The 19,176-nt window shown below is 41.6% G+C and overlaps 1 protein-coding gene across 1 annotated transcript in view; it reads right to left on the reverse strand.

Moving 5' to 3' along the window:
* The window catches only part of SRBD1 (S1 RNA binding domain 1), a 293,248-nt gene that overhangs the window by 219,365 nt on the left and 54,707 nt on the right, over nt 1–19,176 (reverse strand). Inside the window, exons 11-14 of the mRNA XM_060247694.1 lie at nt 18,450–18,557; nt 12,735–12,892; nt 11,895–11,985; nt 7,965–8,072 (exon numbers count right to left, since the gene is read on the reverse strand). Coding sequence (XP_060103677.1) covers nt 7,965–8,072; nt 11,895–11,985; nt 12,735–12,892; nt 18,450–18,557 — 465 coding nt within the window. The remainder of the gene's footprint in view (nt 1–7,964; nt 8,073–11,894; nt 11,986–12,734; nt 12,893–18,449; nt 18,558–19,176) is intronic.

The following is a 19,176-nucleotide window of genomic DNA, read 5'->3' on the forward strand; positions in this document are numbered from 1 at the left end:
ATCGTTAGAAAATGTCGCTTTCAAGGGTCATCAGTGTGCAGTTCCATCTCAGAAGGATTCAAACAATGAATTTTCATAGGGGGGTTTTTCATAGCACTTACAACCCTATTTAGTGCACTGTTAACAATGCTGTCATAACTCTACTAAAAAGTCAACAGTGTACAGAATACAGGAAAAAATACCTAGCTTACAAACAGTCAGGCTAATGGCCTTTAAAATATGACCTTACAAATGTTCCATTTCAAGGAACCTTATTGCATGAAGTATTTTTCTACGGGAAGGAGAGTTTTTCAGAGACAAACAACTTAACCCAGAAATATGCAAGTTCCTATGGGCACAGACTTCCATGCACAGATTTCAGTTTTTGTTTTAATTCAGGGAACCAACACACAAAAAACAAAGGAATACATGCATGGGTTAGCTCTTTTCATTGAAATGAATAAAGAAACCCCAACAGCTGGTGATCTCTGAACAGCTACCCAACTATCAACAGCTTCTGTACTGGGGCTAAGGAATGCAATCTTTCAATTGTTGAGGGAAAGGAAAGAGTGGTAAGATACACTTGAGTCTGAGAGAAATGTGGCCTATAAATTACCGGTGGTGGGGGAAGAGAGAGAAAGATCTGTATAAAGCAGATCCTATGAAGGAAACTGCAACTGAACTGGTGGTTCAGCAAAAGCTCCCTTCTAAAGTCCTTCCTCACAGCAGAAAGATACAAGTGCTCCAATGATGGCACATGTCTAAATAATTTCCCTGAAATACTTATCAGGTGCAAATGTTGAAAAATATTTTATCAGATGTGAATCCTATTGCAATTACTCAATAATGTCCTATTTAGAGGCTAATTGTGACAGAATAATGTATTACATTTAATTAAATGAGATAATAAAATTGGAGACGAGAAAAGGTTCTACTGAAACATAAGAAGAGTCCTGCTGGATCAGACCATGGTTTTCTTCCTTACGGCTTAATATCTTTCTCTCACGTTCTCTCTCACACACACGCAAAGGAGGAGGACACTATCTCCATCTTTGAACAGTGGATGCAGGACAAGCTCTCCCTACAGCCACACCCACCCTAGGTAGCTAGTTAGATTCTACCCCTGTCTCTCATCTATACTGCCTAGAATGGAGTTCCATATAATAGAGACTCTTATTAGTTCTGAATCTTACTGGCTCTGTGTAACTTTGTAAGTCTGCTAGCACACTCATTACCAAGGCTCTGCTGAGTGGAAATGTCTTGTGCACTCTGCTGCATTGATAGTGATTCCTGGATGTACTCAAACCAGAGAAACCAACATTAATAATTTTGAGTCATCTGCAAACTTAACCACTAGTCTGCTTACCCCCCAGAAGGTACTGCATGCAACAGAAGAGAGTGCTGTATGCTATTTGGGAGGGGGTGGGATCATCCTTCCAAAATCAATGAGATAAGGGTGTGTGTGCATTTTCAAACACCCTTAATACAAGGGCATGGAATGGAAACTACATGGACAGAATGCTAATGGTTTTCAAGCTGTGTTCCCTGAAACCGTGAGATTCTCCAGAATCTAATCTGGGTTCCTTAATGAGAAAGAAGTTTGATAAGGATTCTCTTGTAAAGCACCGTCATGGGAATATGCCAGACATATTCTACAATCCATGCTCTGTTCACATGAGATGAAGGCATAACCAAACAGGTTTTCCTGGCACCTAGCACAAACTAAGAGAGCACCTAAGAATTCTCTTCACCCTGGAACTGAAGAAATATTCAGCCTCTTTTGCATGCAGTTATTTTTCTATTGTATCAGTGCACGGAAAAGGTTCCCTAAAAGTGATAAATTTGAAAACTAAGGAACTACACTAATGAACAGAAGAGAAGCATACTTATAAATTCTAAAACATGCCTAGGGTTAAATGTTGCAGAAACAGATTCTAGGGTATAGTTGGAAACCAGACAATGCAACAACCTTGCTGAAAGTAAACAGATTATCTTGCTCAATGTCTAGAGGGGAGTAATCCTGCAAACCCTTTGTGTTTCATCCTGAGTTCCATGATAAAAGAGTCCCAGATAAAAGTCCACACACTTAATCACTCCACCAAACTGGCTCTCAGGAAGAGGATGGAATTTCTCCCTCTATAAAGGGAAAGAGTTGGAGGATTGCCCTACATTGTGGTGGTTCTTTAGGAACTAAATTGCATAACCCAGATTCTACTGGAGAAACTGAGAGCTATCCTGATGACATAGGAAGATCAGGACCCTAACAGGACCCTGAAACCAAGAAGCACCCCCCCCCCAAAAAAAAAGCCTTCTGCAGAGACAAGACCTTCTTCAATGAAATTATGGCAGTAAGGAGCTGCTAAAGAGTTCTCAATGTTACCAATAGTGAAAATTTAAGGCAAATCAGTTTCACAATGAAGTAAATCCCTGATATTTTGTTTTTTGTTCTAAGTTAGAGGCAGAGAATAAAGAAAAATATTATAAAGCTGAATCCCACAACACACCTGTCAATTGTTGATAAAACTTCCTTATAAAACAGATTTGAAGTTTCAAGACTTCCTTTTCTTTGGACTATAACATTTGGAGCATCTCACTTCTTAAATCCTACAAGTGAATCAAAATGCATGAGGAAATATATGTTTTTAATATACCCAAGGATCCAGACTGCAACCAATGCAAGCAATTCATCTTAAGGTTTGGGAAAAGGAGGTCAGCATTTGCTTTCTAGATTTCAAGAAGTTAGCACATTGAATTTGCATTAAGCACATTTAAAACAAAGGCTCCCTACATAAACCAGATGTCTCTTGAGTTAGGATTGCACTAAAAGTGGAAACAAGCACATATTAAACCAATTGCCCTGTTAGCCAGAGAGGCAGAAAAGTGATCCAGGCAAACAGTCACACTAACCATTTTTACTTATTACTACCCCATCAGCTGGGACTGGGCTCCCCTCTTCCCCTCTGTATAACATGGAGGCTACTTAAACCCAAGTACCTAATGAGGTAAGCAAGCAAGTAAAGTAAATTGTCATTACTGCTATTCCAACCTGCTACTGTATAAATGTGTGTGAATGTTATGTTTCTCCCATTAGTTCTTACTGACTGTGCCCCTTGGAGAGTAATATATTCTTCTGTTATTTGTGTACAAGATTTTTCAGTCATATTGTGGATTTTGTAGATTGGGCTGCTGAAGGGGTCCTAGGCCCCTGTCTTTTAACAATTTTTAGAAGGGCTCACAAAATTCTTCAGAGGTCTTACCACCTACTGATGAGGTTTATGTTCGCATTGAGCGATTTTATAGTATCAGTAATTGTAATGGTTTTTCTGTAGGAGAGAAACTAAACAACAAGTGAAAATATATTCTAACTTCTAACCCACACCAAACTTGAAAGAAACTGCAGAAGCACACCAAGCAAAAGCTTGTAAAAAGAAAGCAAGGCAGCTGAAACATTTGACAGACATTATTAAATGCCAGGGGATTTGTATCAGCCATTTTACTTTAAAGCATGCTTTGAAGCTGGCTATCTTTCATGTACTTCCTTTGTGGCACATTAACAAAGAAAACTGAGCAGAGGTAAATCAAGTCCTAAGGTCATCTCTAGAGTTACCGCACTGTAGGTACCTGTCGAATTAAGAATTAATGCTGCATGAGCAGCAAATATAATTTTAAAAAACAACTATGGGCTGCTAACCAATCAAGTTTTACAAGTGGATCTAAACTCTTTTTATCAGCAACCAGAGAAGAGACATCTTAATCCTTCCCCCCACATGGTCTTGAATTACAATTATCATGATGTGAACCTAAACACTGTTGCCTTAATGACTTAAAACCAAGAGTGCTATGAAGGGGAAAAGTAAGGGTAGGCTGGGTGAAACACTAGAAACACAAGAGGACTTAAAACTGGCATTTCTTAAAGCCCAGAGAGAATAACACAGGATATTTTTCAATGTAACACAAACTAAAGTCAAAAGGGATGCATAAAGGTTTGAAGGGACACATATAAAAATGAAGTTTAAGAAAACCATCTACACTTTTGCCAATAAGAGACCCCCAGCAAAGCTAGGAAGTTACTCTACTAGAAATGACCAAAACATTTAATGCATACACTGAAGTTGCTTAAACCTATGAAGCAGAATGCACTGGAAATTAGATGCCTGGTAAATTCTGGTTCATCTGTTTCAGCATACTTAAATGATTCCAGATGACCAATTGGTACAAATACTTTCGATTTGTAGGAAGCTTAGGTAAAAGAAATTTTCCAAAAGCTGAAGGATAAGATTCAGCACAGGTGAAAACAAACTGGTTAACAAAGCAAATGACAAGATAAAAGAAACCTGTCCATAATCTTACTTTGATAAAGTTGTTTTAATCAACTGCTAGGCAAGAACATTGAAACAGTGCCTAAGTATGTCCTGTGTCAAACAACATTAGGTCAACATTTAATGCACAGGCAAAAATCACCCCTAAAGGAGAAGCAGCTCAGTATGGGGGGTGGGACTTGGCATGGAGAGCTGGGCAGTAAAATCATCCTGCTCCCTGAGATTGGAATGATTTTCCCAAGGTAGGGTATGTGTAGGAAAGCAGGCAGACAGTCCCCAAAAGGGAGAAGCAGCTCAGTGTGTGTGGGGGTGGGGGGAAATCAGTGGATAACTGGGTATTGAAGACACTGGGCACCCCAAGACTGCAACAATTCCCACAAGGCAGGGTGTGTGTAGGGAAAGGCATACCCCAAAGTGGGGCAGGGGTGGAAATCAGAGTGGAGAGATCGCCAGTGAAGCCACCAAATGCCCTGAGACTGAAATGATTCCCTAAGGCTGGGTGTGTGTAGGAAAGCAGACAGGCAGACCCCAAAAGGAGAAGTAGTTTGGGGAGGGAGTGGAAATCACTGTGGACAGCTGGGCAATGAAGTCACCCCATTCCCAGAGACTGGAACAATTCCCTCAATGCAGAGTGTGTTTAGGAAACCAGGCAGAGATCACACCAAAAAGAAAAGTACACCAGTGGGTTAGTGGGTAAAAAAAAGTCAAAGAAGCCCCCCCCCCCGCCCCATTAAAAAGCCTGAAAATAAAGGAGCAACTTCTAAAGGCAAAGTGGGGGTGTGATATTAAGTGGGGGGAAGGGAAGGGAGACCAGAACACCAAGGAAAGCATAAGAGATCGAAAAAGCTTATGTGAAATGAAAGAACAATCCTGATTTCCTCCCTCCTTCACAGCAAACAAACAAACAAACAAAAAATGGTCAAGAAACCCAGGGCAAAGCAAACACCCCTTGCCCTTGACTGAGCACAATCCCCCCATGACTAGTAAAGCTCTTCATCCAACATTCTTCCTCTGTGTCCAACCAAAACCCAACAGAAGACACTGTTATGGGTCAGTATGAATTAGCTGATTCTCAACCAGCTGATGCTGCTAACACCCCTGTCAGCGACTCTGAAGAGGCAGAAGCAGGTCTCAGGGCACAAGCTGCTGATGACAGCAGGTGCACTGGGACCACCGATGAGGCAAACCTGCAAGGCAGTGCCCCAGCAACCAGGGCTGGGATCAAGAAGAGGCTCCACAGGCTGCCTCTCCTTCCCCAGATCTGTTGGAATGCAGGAGGCAGTTGAAGTGCCTGGAACTTCTTGAGAGGAGGTAAAGTGCATGCCTCACTGCCAGACAATTATCAAGTCAGGAGGAACACCTGGGACTAACAAACCAAGCAGATATTTCACGCAAGAGCTCAATAAGACCCACCTGTAAACCATCTCCATCTTGCCAACATCAAGTTCAAGGGGTAGCCTTACAGTGGTTTTCTTCCTTCCTCCATGGTCGGGGACAAAGGATGGCGATTGGTGAGCAGACTTCTCTGCGGCACCCACTTGAATGGTGCGCCGCAGAGAGCTATTCTGGATCCTACTGTGAGCTCAATCAAGGAGTTTGTAAGAAACCTATTCAGGCATCCCTCCACCATGCCTGGACTGAGACCTTATTGAAAACCCCCTACCAGAACTCCTGCTTAATGATACTGCAATCAATCTCTATTTCTTTATATTTATTTTTAGAACTGTATAATTCCATCACCACATTCTACTCTAGAAGATGTTTTAAACTAAAAAAGCAGTGTGAAAAATACAACAAAGCAACAGATGTACCTGTACAAGTTTCAGAATCAGCAATACATCTAAGTACATCAAAGGCACAAGTATTAACATCTGTAACATAAGAACATAAGAGCAGCCCTGCTAGATCAGACCAGTGGTCCATCTAGTCCAGTGTCCTGTCTCACACAGTGGTCAACCTGGATGGTCAACAACATGGCATAGAGGCTTAGTACCTCTGAATGAGGAAGTTCCCCTCAGTCACCATGGCTAATGGTGATTGATAGACTTATCCTCCATGAATCTATCTAATACCCTTTTAAAGCTATTTATTCCTGTGGTCATCATTACATCCTCTGGCAAACAAGAATTCATCACAGATACATACATTAACCTCATGTCTTGAACCAAAATCATCCATAAAGGGTTGTTGCCCTTCAGAACAAAAGCAAAAGATCCCCAAACCATTCCTGGAATCAGATTCAGCTCTAATCTAAACAAACAAAATCCTCAGTGCAGAACTGTACAATTTTTCTTCTCCACTAAAGACAACTATGAAAAGCATCTTCACATACATCATCTCAATGATCTCTTTAACAGCTCCTGTAACATCAGCCAGCATTATTCAGATATTCCAGATGTCAGTCTGAGGCTGACAGCCTAAGGGTACTTAGGCAAGATTCTGCTCTGGGGAACATTTTCTCTCTCCGGTCACACCCTTAACTCACTACACTCATATGTTCAATGTCACCTGTCTGGTGCTTAGCACTTAACCTTAGTACAGAAATAACAAACAGCAACAAAAAGTCTGACTCCTCCTTGTGCAACAGCATGTTTAGAGAAATTTCTGATAATTTAACATAGATTATCTATTGTAAACCTGTAAATTAGGCCAACGTTATCATCTCCCCCATAGCAGGTTTTTTAGAGTGGATGCTGAAGGTCAGAAAGGGTAGCTCATCTATGGCTATCTAATTAGCTAGACAGATGAGACTGGACTAGCCTGGACCATCCAGGTCAGGGCCTCACAGATCATTTATTTAGCCATCATACCTCCTCAGGATTATCTATTACTGCATTCCCTTAAATGAAAGATTACCTTCTTTGTCCCTGGAAAAAAAGGGGGGAGCTGTCTTCCATTTGGGAATGCATATGGGAAAGACATTATTCAGTCTCACTTTGGAGCCTTCTTGCACCAGCCAGGAGGTGTTAGGGCAGAGCATACCCCACCTCCACCAACTGGCTAACAAGACCACAAGCAGTGCACAGAAGGCACAGAGGCAGAAGTGGCACAGTGGCACATCCCCCCCCCCCCGCAGCCTTCTTGCTGGGTTGCTTGCAGTTTGTTGAATTACCTGGTGAGGACTGCTCTCAGTCTCTGTCCTTCTGACTGTTTACAGAGTTACAGAGACAGAGAGAGGAGTGCCCCTTTTGCTCTGGCTTGCCAGGGGCTTGCAGTCCAACAAGCCAACAGGAGTGAGCAAGCTTCTCTGTTCCTGTGCCTTATGGCCAGGGGTGGAATTCTAGAAGGAGCTCCTTTGCATATTAGGCCACACACCCTGACGTAGTCAATCCTCCAAGAGCTTACTAGGCTCTTTTTTGTAAGCTCCAGGAGGACTGGCTACATCAGGGATGTGTGGCCTAATATGCAAAGGAGCACCTGCTAGAATTCCACCCCTGCTTATGGCTCATGGCAGAAGTGATTAGGGTCATCTTAAATTCAGAGTTATTCTTGTTTTTCCCTTTATATTTCTGTTACTCAAAAATGATTTCTGTTCTCAAAAATATGAAAACAGTCTGACAAAACAGAAGAGGATACACAGGGAATTCAGCATCTCATAACAAATCTTTATGGCAGTAAACTCTTATGAAAGCAATAAGTATAGACATGCATCACTTATTTTCTTACCAGTAAGTGACATCTATGGGTGCAAAGTATTTCTTCACAATTAAATCAGCAAAGTAAGCTTCCGTCTCCCTGCAAGCTGTTCCATTGCCAATCACAACAGTGTCACAGCTTTGAATGGAGGAAAAAAAACACAATTAAGACTGCATAAAGTTGCTACACCATCCTCCCCCGCAATGGACACTGCTGCTTCTACTACCATGAGGTCAGGGAAAAGAAGATGCACCCTGCTTTGCAATCTGAACCTGAATACATTCTACCATCCCCCATTGAGCCAATATGAATTTCCAGACAACTAAATCATAGACAACTAGTAGAGGAATATGAGCTTTTTCACCTACTTATATCTCTACCTATCTCCACTGGGTCAGAACAAGAGCAGTAAGAACAGCCATGCTGCATTACACCATATGTCCATTTAGCCAGGCACCTTGTTTCACATACTGGCCAACAGGATGCCCCTGCAAAGCCTACAAGTAGCACAGAGAGGCTGAAGCCTCCCCCTGCAGTTGTCCTACAGCACTGCCATTCAGAAGATTGCTTCTGTTTGTACAGAAGGACAGAGTGCATATTCAGCATCCTTACTTAGAACACCATGGAAGTAGGAGAAGTATTTCTCCATTGAAGAGGCAACACAGGCCAGTGTTTCCTATCTTGCCACAATGCACCAGCATTCTTCTTCCTTCTGATAATACTCCAAAAAGGTCAACAAAAATGGTGCTATTTTTCTTGACCAAGGGGTAAAAGGATTGCTGAAGGAGGATAGGGAAATGGCTAAGAAGCTGAATGCAATTTTTGCCTCCGTCTTCACTGTGGAAGATGAGAAGTGTTTGCCCACTCCAGAACTACTGATTTTGGAAGGGGTGTTGAAAGACCTGAGTCAGATTGAGGTGACAAAAGAGGAGGTCCTACAACTGATAAACGAATTAAAAACTAATAAGTCACCAGGTCCGGATGGCATACATCCGAGAGCTCTGAAAGAACTCAAAGTTGAACTTGTGGATCTTCTGACGAAAATCTGTAATCTTTCTTTGAAATCTGCCTCCATTCCTGAGGACTGGAAGGCAGCAAATGTCACCCCCATCATTAAAAAGGGTTCCAAAGGAGATCCGGGAAATTACAGGCCAGTCAGTCTGACTTCAATACCAGGAAAGTTGGTAGAAAGCATTATCAAGGACAGAATGAGTAGGCACATTGATGAACATGGGTTATTGAGGAAGACTCAGCATGGGTTCTGTAAGGGAAGATCTTGCCTCACTAACCTGTTACAGTTCTTTGAGGGGGTGAACAAGCATGTGGACAAAGGGGACCCACTAGATGTTGTTTACCTTGACTTCCAGAAAGCTTTTGATAAAGTTCCTCATCAAGGCTCTTTAGAAAGATCGAGAGTCATGGAGTAAAAGGACAGGTCCTCTTGTGGATCAAAAACTGGCTGATTAATACGAAGCAGAGAGTGAGTATAAATGGGCAGTCTTCGCAGTGGGGGAAGGTAAGCAGTGGGATGCCGCAGGGCTCGGTACTGGGTCCCATGCTCTTTAACTTGTTCATAAATGATTTGGAGTTGGGAGTGAGCAGTGAAGTGGCCAAGTTTGCAGATGACACTAAATTGTTCAGGGTGGTGAGAACCAAAGAGGATTGTGAGGCACTCCAAAGGGATCTGTAGAGGCTGGGTGAGTGGGCGTCAACGTGGCAGATGAGGTTCAATGTGGCCAAGTGCAAAGTAATGCACATTGAGGCCAAGAATACCAGCTGCAAATACAAGTTGATGGGGTGTGAACTGGCAGAGACTGACCAAGAGAGATCTTGGGGTCATGGTAGATAACTCACTGAAAATGTCAAGACAGTGTGCAATTGCAATAAAAAAGGCCAACGCCATGCTGGGAATTATTAGGAAGGGAATTGAAAACAAATCAGCCAGCATCATAATGCCCCTGTATAAATCAATGGTGCTGTCTCGTTTGGTGTGCAGTTCTGATCGCCGAACCTCAAAAAGGATATTATAGCATTGGAGAAAGTCTAGAAAAGGGCAACTTGAATGATTAAAGGGTTGGAACACTTTCCCTATGAAGAAAGGTTGAAACGCTTGGGGCTCTTTAGCTTGGAGAAACGTCACCTGCGGGGTTACATGATAGAGATTTACAAGATAATGCATGGGATGGAGAAAGTAGAGAAAGTACTTTTCTCCCTTTCTCACAATACAAGAACTCGTGGGCATTCGATGAAATTGCTGAGCAATCAGGTTAAAATGGATAAAAGGAAGTACTTCTTCACCCAAAGGGTGATTAACATGTGGAGTACACTGCCACAGGAGGTGGTGGTGGCTACAAGCATAGCCAGCTTCAAGCAGGGATTGAATAAAAATACGGAGCAGAGGTCCATCAGTGGCTATTAGCCACAGTGTGCATGTATGTATGTATGTGTGTGTGTGTATATATATATGTGTATGTATGTATATATAAATTTTTGGCCACTGTGTGACACAGAGTGTTAGACTGGATGGGCCATTGGCCTGATCCAACATGGCTTCTCTTATGTTCTTATGGATGGTAATAGTTCTAATGTTTATTATTTATTCCATTTTTATCCCATCATTCCAACTAAGCATGGTGTACAAGGTTCTCTCCTCCTCCCTTTTTTCTTCACAACAACCTATGAAGTAGTTAAGGCTGCAGTGATACCAATATGGAGATGATACTCAGCTCTGCCTTTCTTTCCCACCTAATTCCAAGGATATTATTGATGTTCTCAACCAGTGGCTGGAGTCAGTAATGGGCTAGATGAGTGTGAACAAGCTGAAACTTAACCCTGACAAGACAGAGGTTCTCTGGGTTAGTAGGAAGACAAGACCAAGGAGTTCAGATCTCTCTCCCCTGTCTTGGATGGGGTTATATACCCTTGCAAACCCAGGTTCACAGTTTGGGAGTGCTGCTTAACAGTTACATTACTTAGCTTAACTTACTTTTAAAAAAATTATAGGCTGCCTTTCTCCTTTGCAGAATACAATTCAATTTACAATATAACAATTATAAAAACCTATTCTAAATAATATAAATAAAACAACAATTTTAACAACACATAAAAGGTCACAATTTAGATTTAAAAATTTGCCCACCAGACAAACTTATTTGATTGTTGGGACAGAAGACCAAGTGGCTGCAGTGACTCAGAATGCTTTTGCCCAGCTTCAGCTGGCATGTCAGCTGTACCTGTTCCCAGTTCAGTTATATCTAGCCACAGTGATCCATGCCTTAGTTACTTAGGCTGAACTGTTGGTCAGGGTCAGTAACCAGGAACATATGACCCCAAAACTACAGCAATTACACTAACTACTGATCAACTTCCAAGCCCAGTTCAAGGTGTTGTTTTTGTCCTTTAAAGCCCTACATGGCTTAGGACCAGAGTATCTGAAGGACCATTTTCTCCCAAACATTCTTGCCTGGGAATTAAGATCACAGGGAGAGGCCCTCCTGACTGTCTCACCAATTGAAGAACCAATCTGGTGGGTACACGAGAGAGGGCTTTTTCTGTGGCAGACCCAGAATTATGGAACAACCTCACCAGGAACATTAGTCTGGCTCCCTCAATGTTCATCTTTAGGAAGCAATTTAAGACAGTTTTCTTTAGGACTGCATTTGATTACTTTCATTTTTTATTTATTGGCAGTCCTAATTGAGATTTTAAATTGTGGTGTTTTATCTGTTTTTTATTGTTGTTTCAGTTACATTGTAAGCTGCTTTGGGTTCCGCAAAGTACAAAGGTGGCTAATAAATACTGTAAATAAAATAAAATAACAAGGCTGAGGATGAATGATGGTTTAAGTCATCCACTGAACTTCAGGAATGATTAGGGATTTGGACAAGAACCAGACACTTTAACTAAACCAGCACAATACCAGGCAGACAGGTAAAAATAGGGAAGCTTTCATCAACATACTTGTACTCCAACATAAGTCTTCTTATCTTCTCAGCTTCACGGAATCCTTTACCAGGATGCAAATAAACAATATCTGTATGGAGTATGTGACCTAAAAAAACAGAAAGGAAACAAACAAAAGCAGGAAGAACTCAGTTGTAAAGGTTTATATCTTTACAAGTTGATTAATTCATCTTAAAAATATAAGGACTACATTAGCAAATTTTAAAACCCTTCTCTTGAAACCTGGATCTCATGATCTACCTAATTGCAATGAGTGGATGCAATGTCCAGATCAAAAAATCCACACAAGCCATGCACCGAGGGGCTGTTATTTTCTTCTGCACACTTGTAAAAAATCCCCAGGCTTACATAAAAATATGAAATACTGAACAGAGAAATAATTGGAAGATAAAAATACCACCCCTGCCCCCATAAAATCTGCACCAGCATAATTTTAAAAAATCTTGGCCAATATCTTGGGTTGCCTTATCAGTCCATAATCCTGTGTAAAAGTTTGTTTTTTTTAAGGCAAGGCTCAGCCAATTAGAAGAAAAATAGTAAGAAGGTAGGAAACTGAGAAACTGGGCAGCTGGAGAGAGCTGGCTTTTGGGAGGGTGGAAGAGAAACTATTGTGGGAATGACAAAGACTGAAGAAATGAGAATTGGAACAAGGCCGGAGGAGGCAGAGTCTGGTGTTTCAAAGGGGTTCCTCATCCCTGTATATCCTCATGGGTCCACCCCTCCCACATTGCTTTATTCTAAACAAATCACTTACATACAGAGCAAACACTGACAGAAAAGATCCATGCTCTAAACAGCTGGTAACACAACTGGCAATTCTCTTGGTTGCTTACTTACTCATTGGTGAAATTATTGCTAATTTGCAACCATGAGAGTAGCCAGGATCAACTCCCATCAAGGTTCGCCCTCTCACAGGACTCATAAGAAGCAACTGGCGGAGGTTCCTTCCAAACATCATTACAGATTCCTTCTCTGCATCTGAAGTTAATTTTGATCTAAGAAAGGTGCATAACAAGAAATGTGCTATTTCATCACGTGTGCAAAGGAATATTTCAGTTACACACTCATGCCCAATTATTCCTCCCCTCCCGTTCCATTATTCCCTCTAGGCTCTTATTCCATTCATAAGAAGGCAAATTATACCTGTAGAAAAGCTGATGCTGCTCTTAAAAACTGATCCAAGTGCTGGGCCAATTCTTTCATTACCTAAGTGGTGTGATGCTCTCAAGGCAGCTTCACTCATGGTTCAAAAGAAGTTTCTGCCTCCTCCCTTATTTGCAATTACAAATAAGGGAGGAGGCAGAAAGGACTGCTCCCTCCCTAGTTCTTTCTGACCTAGGGAAAGTTAATTGCCCCCTCTTCCACGAGTGCTGGTCTGCTGGCTAAAAAGGGGGGGGGACAACTTCCTTACTCCTTTTCGGCACATTCCCAACCTACATCACTATTAGCCCTCATTAGGTCCTGCAAATCAGCTTCCTCTTGGTTGGAAGGGAGATATGGGAGAAGGGAACAAGGGAAAGATCTGTGGTACTTGAAACTACAGATTACTAGATCCAATCCAAGATCTCCTTCAGTCAGAGTGGGCAGCATCTTAAATGTATTTGGTTGTAACCACAGGTTTAGAGATTTGTTTGGAAGCTATAGGCTTAGCCATATGACTCATTCTCAAGATAGAACAGGATGGGACACACTAATCATGGATAGGGTATTCAAATGAATAAACTGCATCCTATTACATATTCACATAGTGTATTTCCCTGCTCAACACTACTGGAGAGCCAGTTTGGTGTAGCGGTTAAGTATGCAGACTCTTATCTGGAAGAACCAGGTTTGATTCCCTACTCCTCCACTTGCAGCTGCTGGAATGACCTTGGGTCAGCCACAGCTCTCACAAGAGTTGTCCTTAAAAGAGCAGCTTCTGGGAGAGCCCTCTCAGCCCCACCCGCCTCACAGGGTGTCTATTGTGGGGGGAGAAGATATAGGAGATTGTAAGCTGCTCTGAGTCTCTGATTCAGAGAGAAGGGCAGGGTATAAATCTGCAATTCTTCTTCAGAAAAAAACACAAATAGAGATGGTGTCATGTCTTATGCTTCCCTTTGGAGTCACTAATACACTTATGCTTCCCTTTGGAGTCACTAATTTTGAATCTGCAAATAAACCAGGGAGACGGCTGGCCTATAAACTAAGAAAAAAAAGAAAAAGAAAATGATATTGAAAATACAAGGAGGAGTCAAGGAATTAATATGGACATTCAAAAACATTTTGCAAATATTATTCCAATTTATATAAAAGCCAGGAAACCTCTCTGACTAAAATAGATGAATACATTAGAAAACAAAATTTGCTTAAGAAGAACATAGACAAATTATAAGAAGTCCTATAACAATAAGAGAAGTAGTTGAAAAAAGATTAAATCTGGAAACACTCCAGGACCAGATGGCTTATCAGATCTGTATTAAGTGTTTTGAAGATGAACTTCTGCTTCCATTGCAAAGTACAATGAACATTCATTAGGTGGACAAAATGCCAGAAACCTGGAAAGAGGCCAATATAACACTGATACCCGAAGAAGACCAAGACTTGACTGCAACAAAAAACTACAGCCCAGTTTCGCTACTGAACAATAACTATATGTTGTTTACTACAATATTAGTGGAAAGCCTTAAAACAGGGGTGTTGAACTCATTTGTTTTGAGGGGTGGATCTGACATAAATGAGACCTTGTTGGGCCAGGCCATGTGTGTCATAAAATGTAATGCTTGGTAGCAGAGATATAAATTTAATAAACAGTTAAAGTTTTTTTTAAAAAAAAACTTAAAATAAAACATGCTTAAAACATTAGCATTCAATGGTCTTAAAGGTGCTTTCTTTGTACCTCTCCTGTATGATTGAGGGAAGTAGGCAAAGGAAGCTCAGACTCTTTCCTTCCTTCCCCAGGGGACTAGGAGGGAGAGGATTCTCAGCCAATAGAAGGAAGAGAGACTTGACTCAGTAGCTCTACTGTACAACTGAGAGAACCTATGGCAAAGCAGAAGGAAGCAAGAGAGAGGGAGAAGGAAGCAGATTACAGCCAGTTGCTTGGGGGCCTGATAGAAGCCTTGTGGGGGACTGATTCAGCCCCCGAGGTGCATGTTTAACACCTTGCCTTAAAATAATCTTACAAGGCATTATTCGTGAAGATCAATATCGATTTCTACCTAAGAGGCAGCTGAAGGATAATGTCAGAATTGTTCTCGATATTTTGGAATATTTTAAAAAAACATAATGAAAAACAAACCACTTTGATTTTCTTAGACATAGAGAAAGCTTTTGATAATTTGAGTTGAGTTTTCATGTTTAAAGTTTTAGAAACCATGAACTTCAGTGAGAAATTCATAAAAGGGGTAAAACTGATTTACACATCACAGTCAGCAAAAATAATCATTAATGTAGATTTAACCAAATCATGTGAGATTCAAAAAGGCGCAAGACACAGTTGTCCACTATCTCCTCTCTTGTTTATCTTAGTTCTTGAAATTTTGATTAGAAACATAAGTCAAGATAAAAGATTAAAAAGAGAATTACAAACTCAGAGCTTTTAAGGATGGTCTGGTTTTAGTCTTGGAGGACCCTTTTAAAGGAATTGACTTGTTGATGTCTAAAGTAAAATAATTTTGCACACTGTTAGGCTTTAAAATTAATAAACAGAAAACAAAAGGTGTAAACAAAAAATATGAATTCACAAGAACAAGCAGTGCTGATGAGTAATGCAGGCTTTAAGGTTGAAAAGAAAATACTTGGGAACTACATTGTCAAATATGATTTGTATGTTATTTCATAATAACTAAATTAAGACCTGGAAAGAAATTTTTAAAAATCTGCTAAGATGGGGAAAATTGCAATTATCATTGTTGGAGCGAATATTTATAATAAAGATGAATGTTTCACCTAGAATGCTACTCCCACTTCAGACAATAGCAGTTTTGGCATCTGAGTACCATTTAAACAATGGCAGTAGGTTTGGGGCCTCCAAACCAAGCCAAATTCATGCTCAATTTTGGCTCGTGAACCAGTTCATGCCCATCCCTATGTCATAAAACTAATATAGTAATTCATTTGTGTCGAGTCTGTCTGAACCCCAGTTACAGTCCTGTTCAACCAGATAATTCAGAATTCCCCAAGATAAATGGGGTATGCAATCATAATTTGGTTAAATTCAAGTATTTCAGCTTCACAGTACAGATAGTAATTTTGGAAACTCATTTATTGGCATATGACTACTTAACTTCCTCCCTTATTTTGGGGGTGGGGGATCTGACCTTAAATGTAATTTTGATCTACACTGTTAAACTGACATTTACATTTTATCTCAACAACATTGCTATGGCACTTCAGATGATAATGGAAGCCATTATACTGTCAGTGGCAAAACAAATTGTTCCATACACTATTGTCATTAGAATACCCACAGCAGAGTTAAGCCCAATATTATGACTATTAGATTGGTAATTTAGGAACAAGAAATGACAGGTACATGAGACATTTAGAGCTAGAAAATGAGCCTTCCAGATTCTCGCAGAAGTATGAGAGATGGAAGCAGAACAACATGATGGTGTGCATTACTGGAACACTGATTGGGAAATGGATACAACAAAACAATTTTAGCAGCATTAACAGTTTGTATCAAGAGTAGGAATGGGCACAAGCCAAAATCTGTGCTGAATTCTGGTTGGACTGAGGCTCAGGAGGCAATGTTCAGACTGAACATGGTCTCCAAAGAAATCTTCGAGTTTTTAGATGCAGCTTGGGGCTGTTCAGAAAATGAAACCTACCCAGAAACTGTGACAAAAATGCTAGACAATGGTGGTGGTAGTGTTTTCCAGCCTTGGAAACACAAATAGGGACCCTCCAAAGCTTGACAGGTGCTGCTGCCTGCCAATAACAGTTACCATTTGTCTCAATGGGACTCAGATCTATATAAGTGCAGGATGAGTGTGTGTTTCCTTTGTTGGTATTGTGATTTTGGATGGAGAAAGTGTACTAGTGAAAGAGCTCTGCTGCTGGATGTGGTGAGGTGATTACTTAGTTAGCTTACTCATTCAAGGGCTGGGGGGGCCTTTGCTTTGTTCTAGGTTCCTCTGTGTTGAAGTTCAGTTTCTGTTTGTTTGCTGGAAAGTGTGGGAAAAAATCTGGAATGAATTCCTTTCACATAGAATATTTACTTAGCAGGATTTTCTTTCTGTCTGCTCCTTGGTGGTTTTCCTTCCTTTTTCTTTTCATTTTATTTCACTCACAAATATCCACTTTGAGTTGCAGTAAGATGAGGAATTGCTCTTTGGGCACTATTGGGGGGACAGCTTCAAGGGGGCTTTAACTTAGTTTTCTGCCATTTTATTCCATGTACACACTCTGGGCTTTTTGATTTTGGGGTGATCTGTGTTTACTGCCCATTGACTTTACTGCTTACTCCTCTCCATTTGAAACCTCTGCACTGCCCTGTTTCTCCTTGGAGGATGATCTGTGTTTGGCAACTTGCCTCCCTCACCCACCCTGCATTGAGGGACTTAATCCACAGTTACTGGAGTGACTAACCTTTACTCCAAACTCTCCATTTGAAAACCAACCCAACTGACCTTGTTCTCTTTAGAGGGTGATCTGTGTTTGTCAGCCTGCCTCCCTGCACCCACACTGCCTTGGGGGACTTGCTCCAGTCTTGGGGTGATTTCAGTGCCAAGCTCTCTATGCCTAGTTTGAACCCTCCCATCATCTCTCCTGATTCTTCTCTAGGGGGCCATCGATCTGTGCCTCTCTGTCTGCTGCCCTGCCTGTCTGCTTCCCTCTCTTGCAATCGACTCACTTGATCAACTGTCCTGAACTACAATTGGGTGCTTGCTTGGTCAGGTGTTTGGCACCATGAGACAGGATGTGAAGGGTTGCACTTGTGGCTGCAGGAGGATGCCATCACTTTACGCTATGCCAAATGGTCATGGACAATGAACACAGCCTCCTTCCAGCAGAGGCTGCTCCCAGTACATCACTGAGGACCTTGGCATCCACTTCTCCTGCTACATCCACATCCACAGGGCTCTCCACTGCTGCTCAAGAGTTTTCAGCATGGCTGCATAAGCTGCAGAATGGTTGGCTCTGCCCTGCACTCACTTTGTCCATGGTGGGAGCCAACAACACCATCCAGACCCGATTCAGCTGGTGAACCTCAGTTGGCCATTCCCAGCCCACCAGTATCACCTACACCCTCAGAGCACTGCATACAAAGGATGAGAACAGAAATACAGACAAGATGGCACAGTGCACATCTGGCCCAATGCCAGAATTAATGAAGATGAGTAGTTGTTCATAACGAAAGATGAGTAGTTGCAGGATTGCTTCTGAGTGACTAGTTGCAAGCATGACCCTTAGGCTGTTAGCGTGGATGCAACATGTACGATAGTCAGTAAACCACCGACTCTGCTTTGCCTGCCCCAACTAGCCTCCAAGGTCAGATGAAAGCATTGTGACCTGTTGGACCAGACCAGCATGTGCATCACTTATAGATTGAGTTGGTTAATTGGTTACCTGAATTCTCTGCAGAGCAGTGGATAAATAAGGCGTTTGTATGAGTCTTCTACTGAGTAACGCAGCAATTCCATTAATTCAGGGTTTGCATAGGCCTTTGGTCTCCATCTGTGCACCAAAATGTTTAAAGTCAGATCATTTGGCAACATCATAAATCACACTCTTCCATGAGCCTGCCACTTTATATAAAAAAAAGGATTATTCATTTAGAACATCAGTCATGAACACCTTCTTTAAATATACCTTTAATGTTTTGAAGATGTGAATCATCTTCTGGTGAGAACATACCAAACAGTTAATAAGCTCTAATAACACTGACAAATGGAGGATGATGTCCTGAAATATCAGTAGTCAAATTATCTCAAGTTATAACTGTCAAGAACCTACTTAGACCATGGAAACAAAGACAGTATACAGGAGTAACGTGATTGCAAAAACTAGTGCATGGAAGAGTGGAGGTAGAAAAACAGGTTTCTTACCTGTAACTGATGATCTTCGAGTGGTCATCTGTGCAGTCACACTGATGGGATAAGGTGCCAGCACCGATCTCGATCGGTAAACTTGAAAGCTGCGGATTTCCGCGCCGACATCCCAGTGCACATGCCCAGAAGCCCCACTGCGCATGCCCACTGAGACGGGAGCAGACATCCCGCCAGTTCCTTCTGACCGCTGCGTCAGCCCACAGATGGACCGTCCGCAGAGGGGAAGGAGGGCGGGTAGTGTGACT

Source organism: Heteronotia binoei, chromosome 1 (assembly GCF_032191835.1).
Source record: "Heteronotia binoei isolate CCM8104 ecotype False Entrance Well chromosome 1, APGP_CSIRO_Hbin_v1, whole genome shotgun sequence".
Taxonomy (NCBI): domain Eukaryota; kingdom Metazoa; phylum Chordata; class Lepidosauria; order Squamata; family Gekkonidae; genus Heteronotia; species Heteronotia binoei.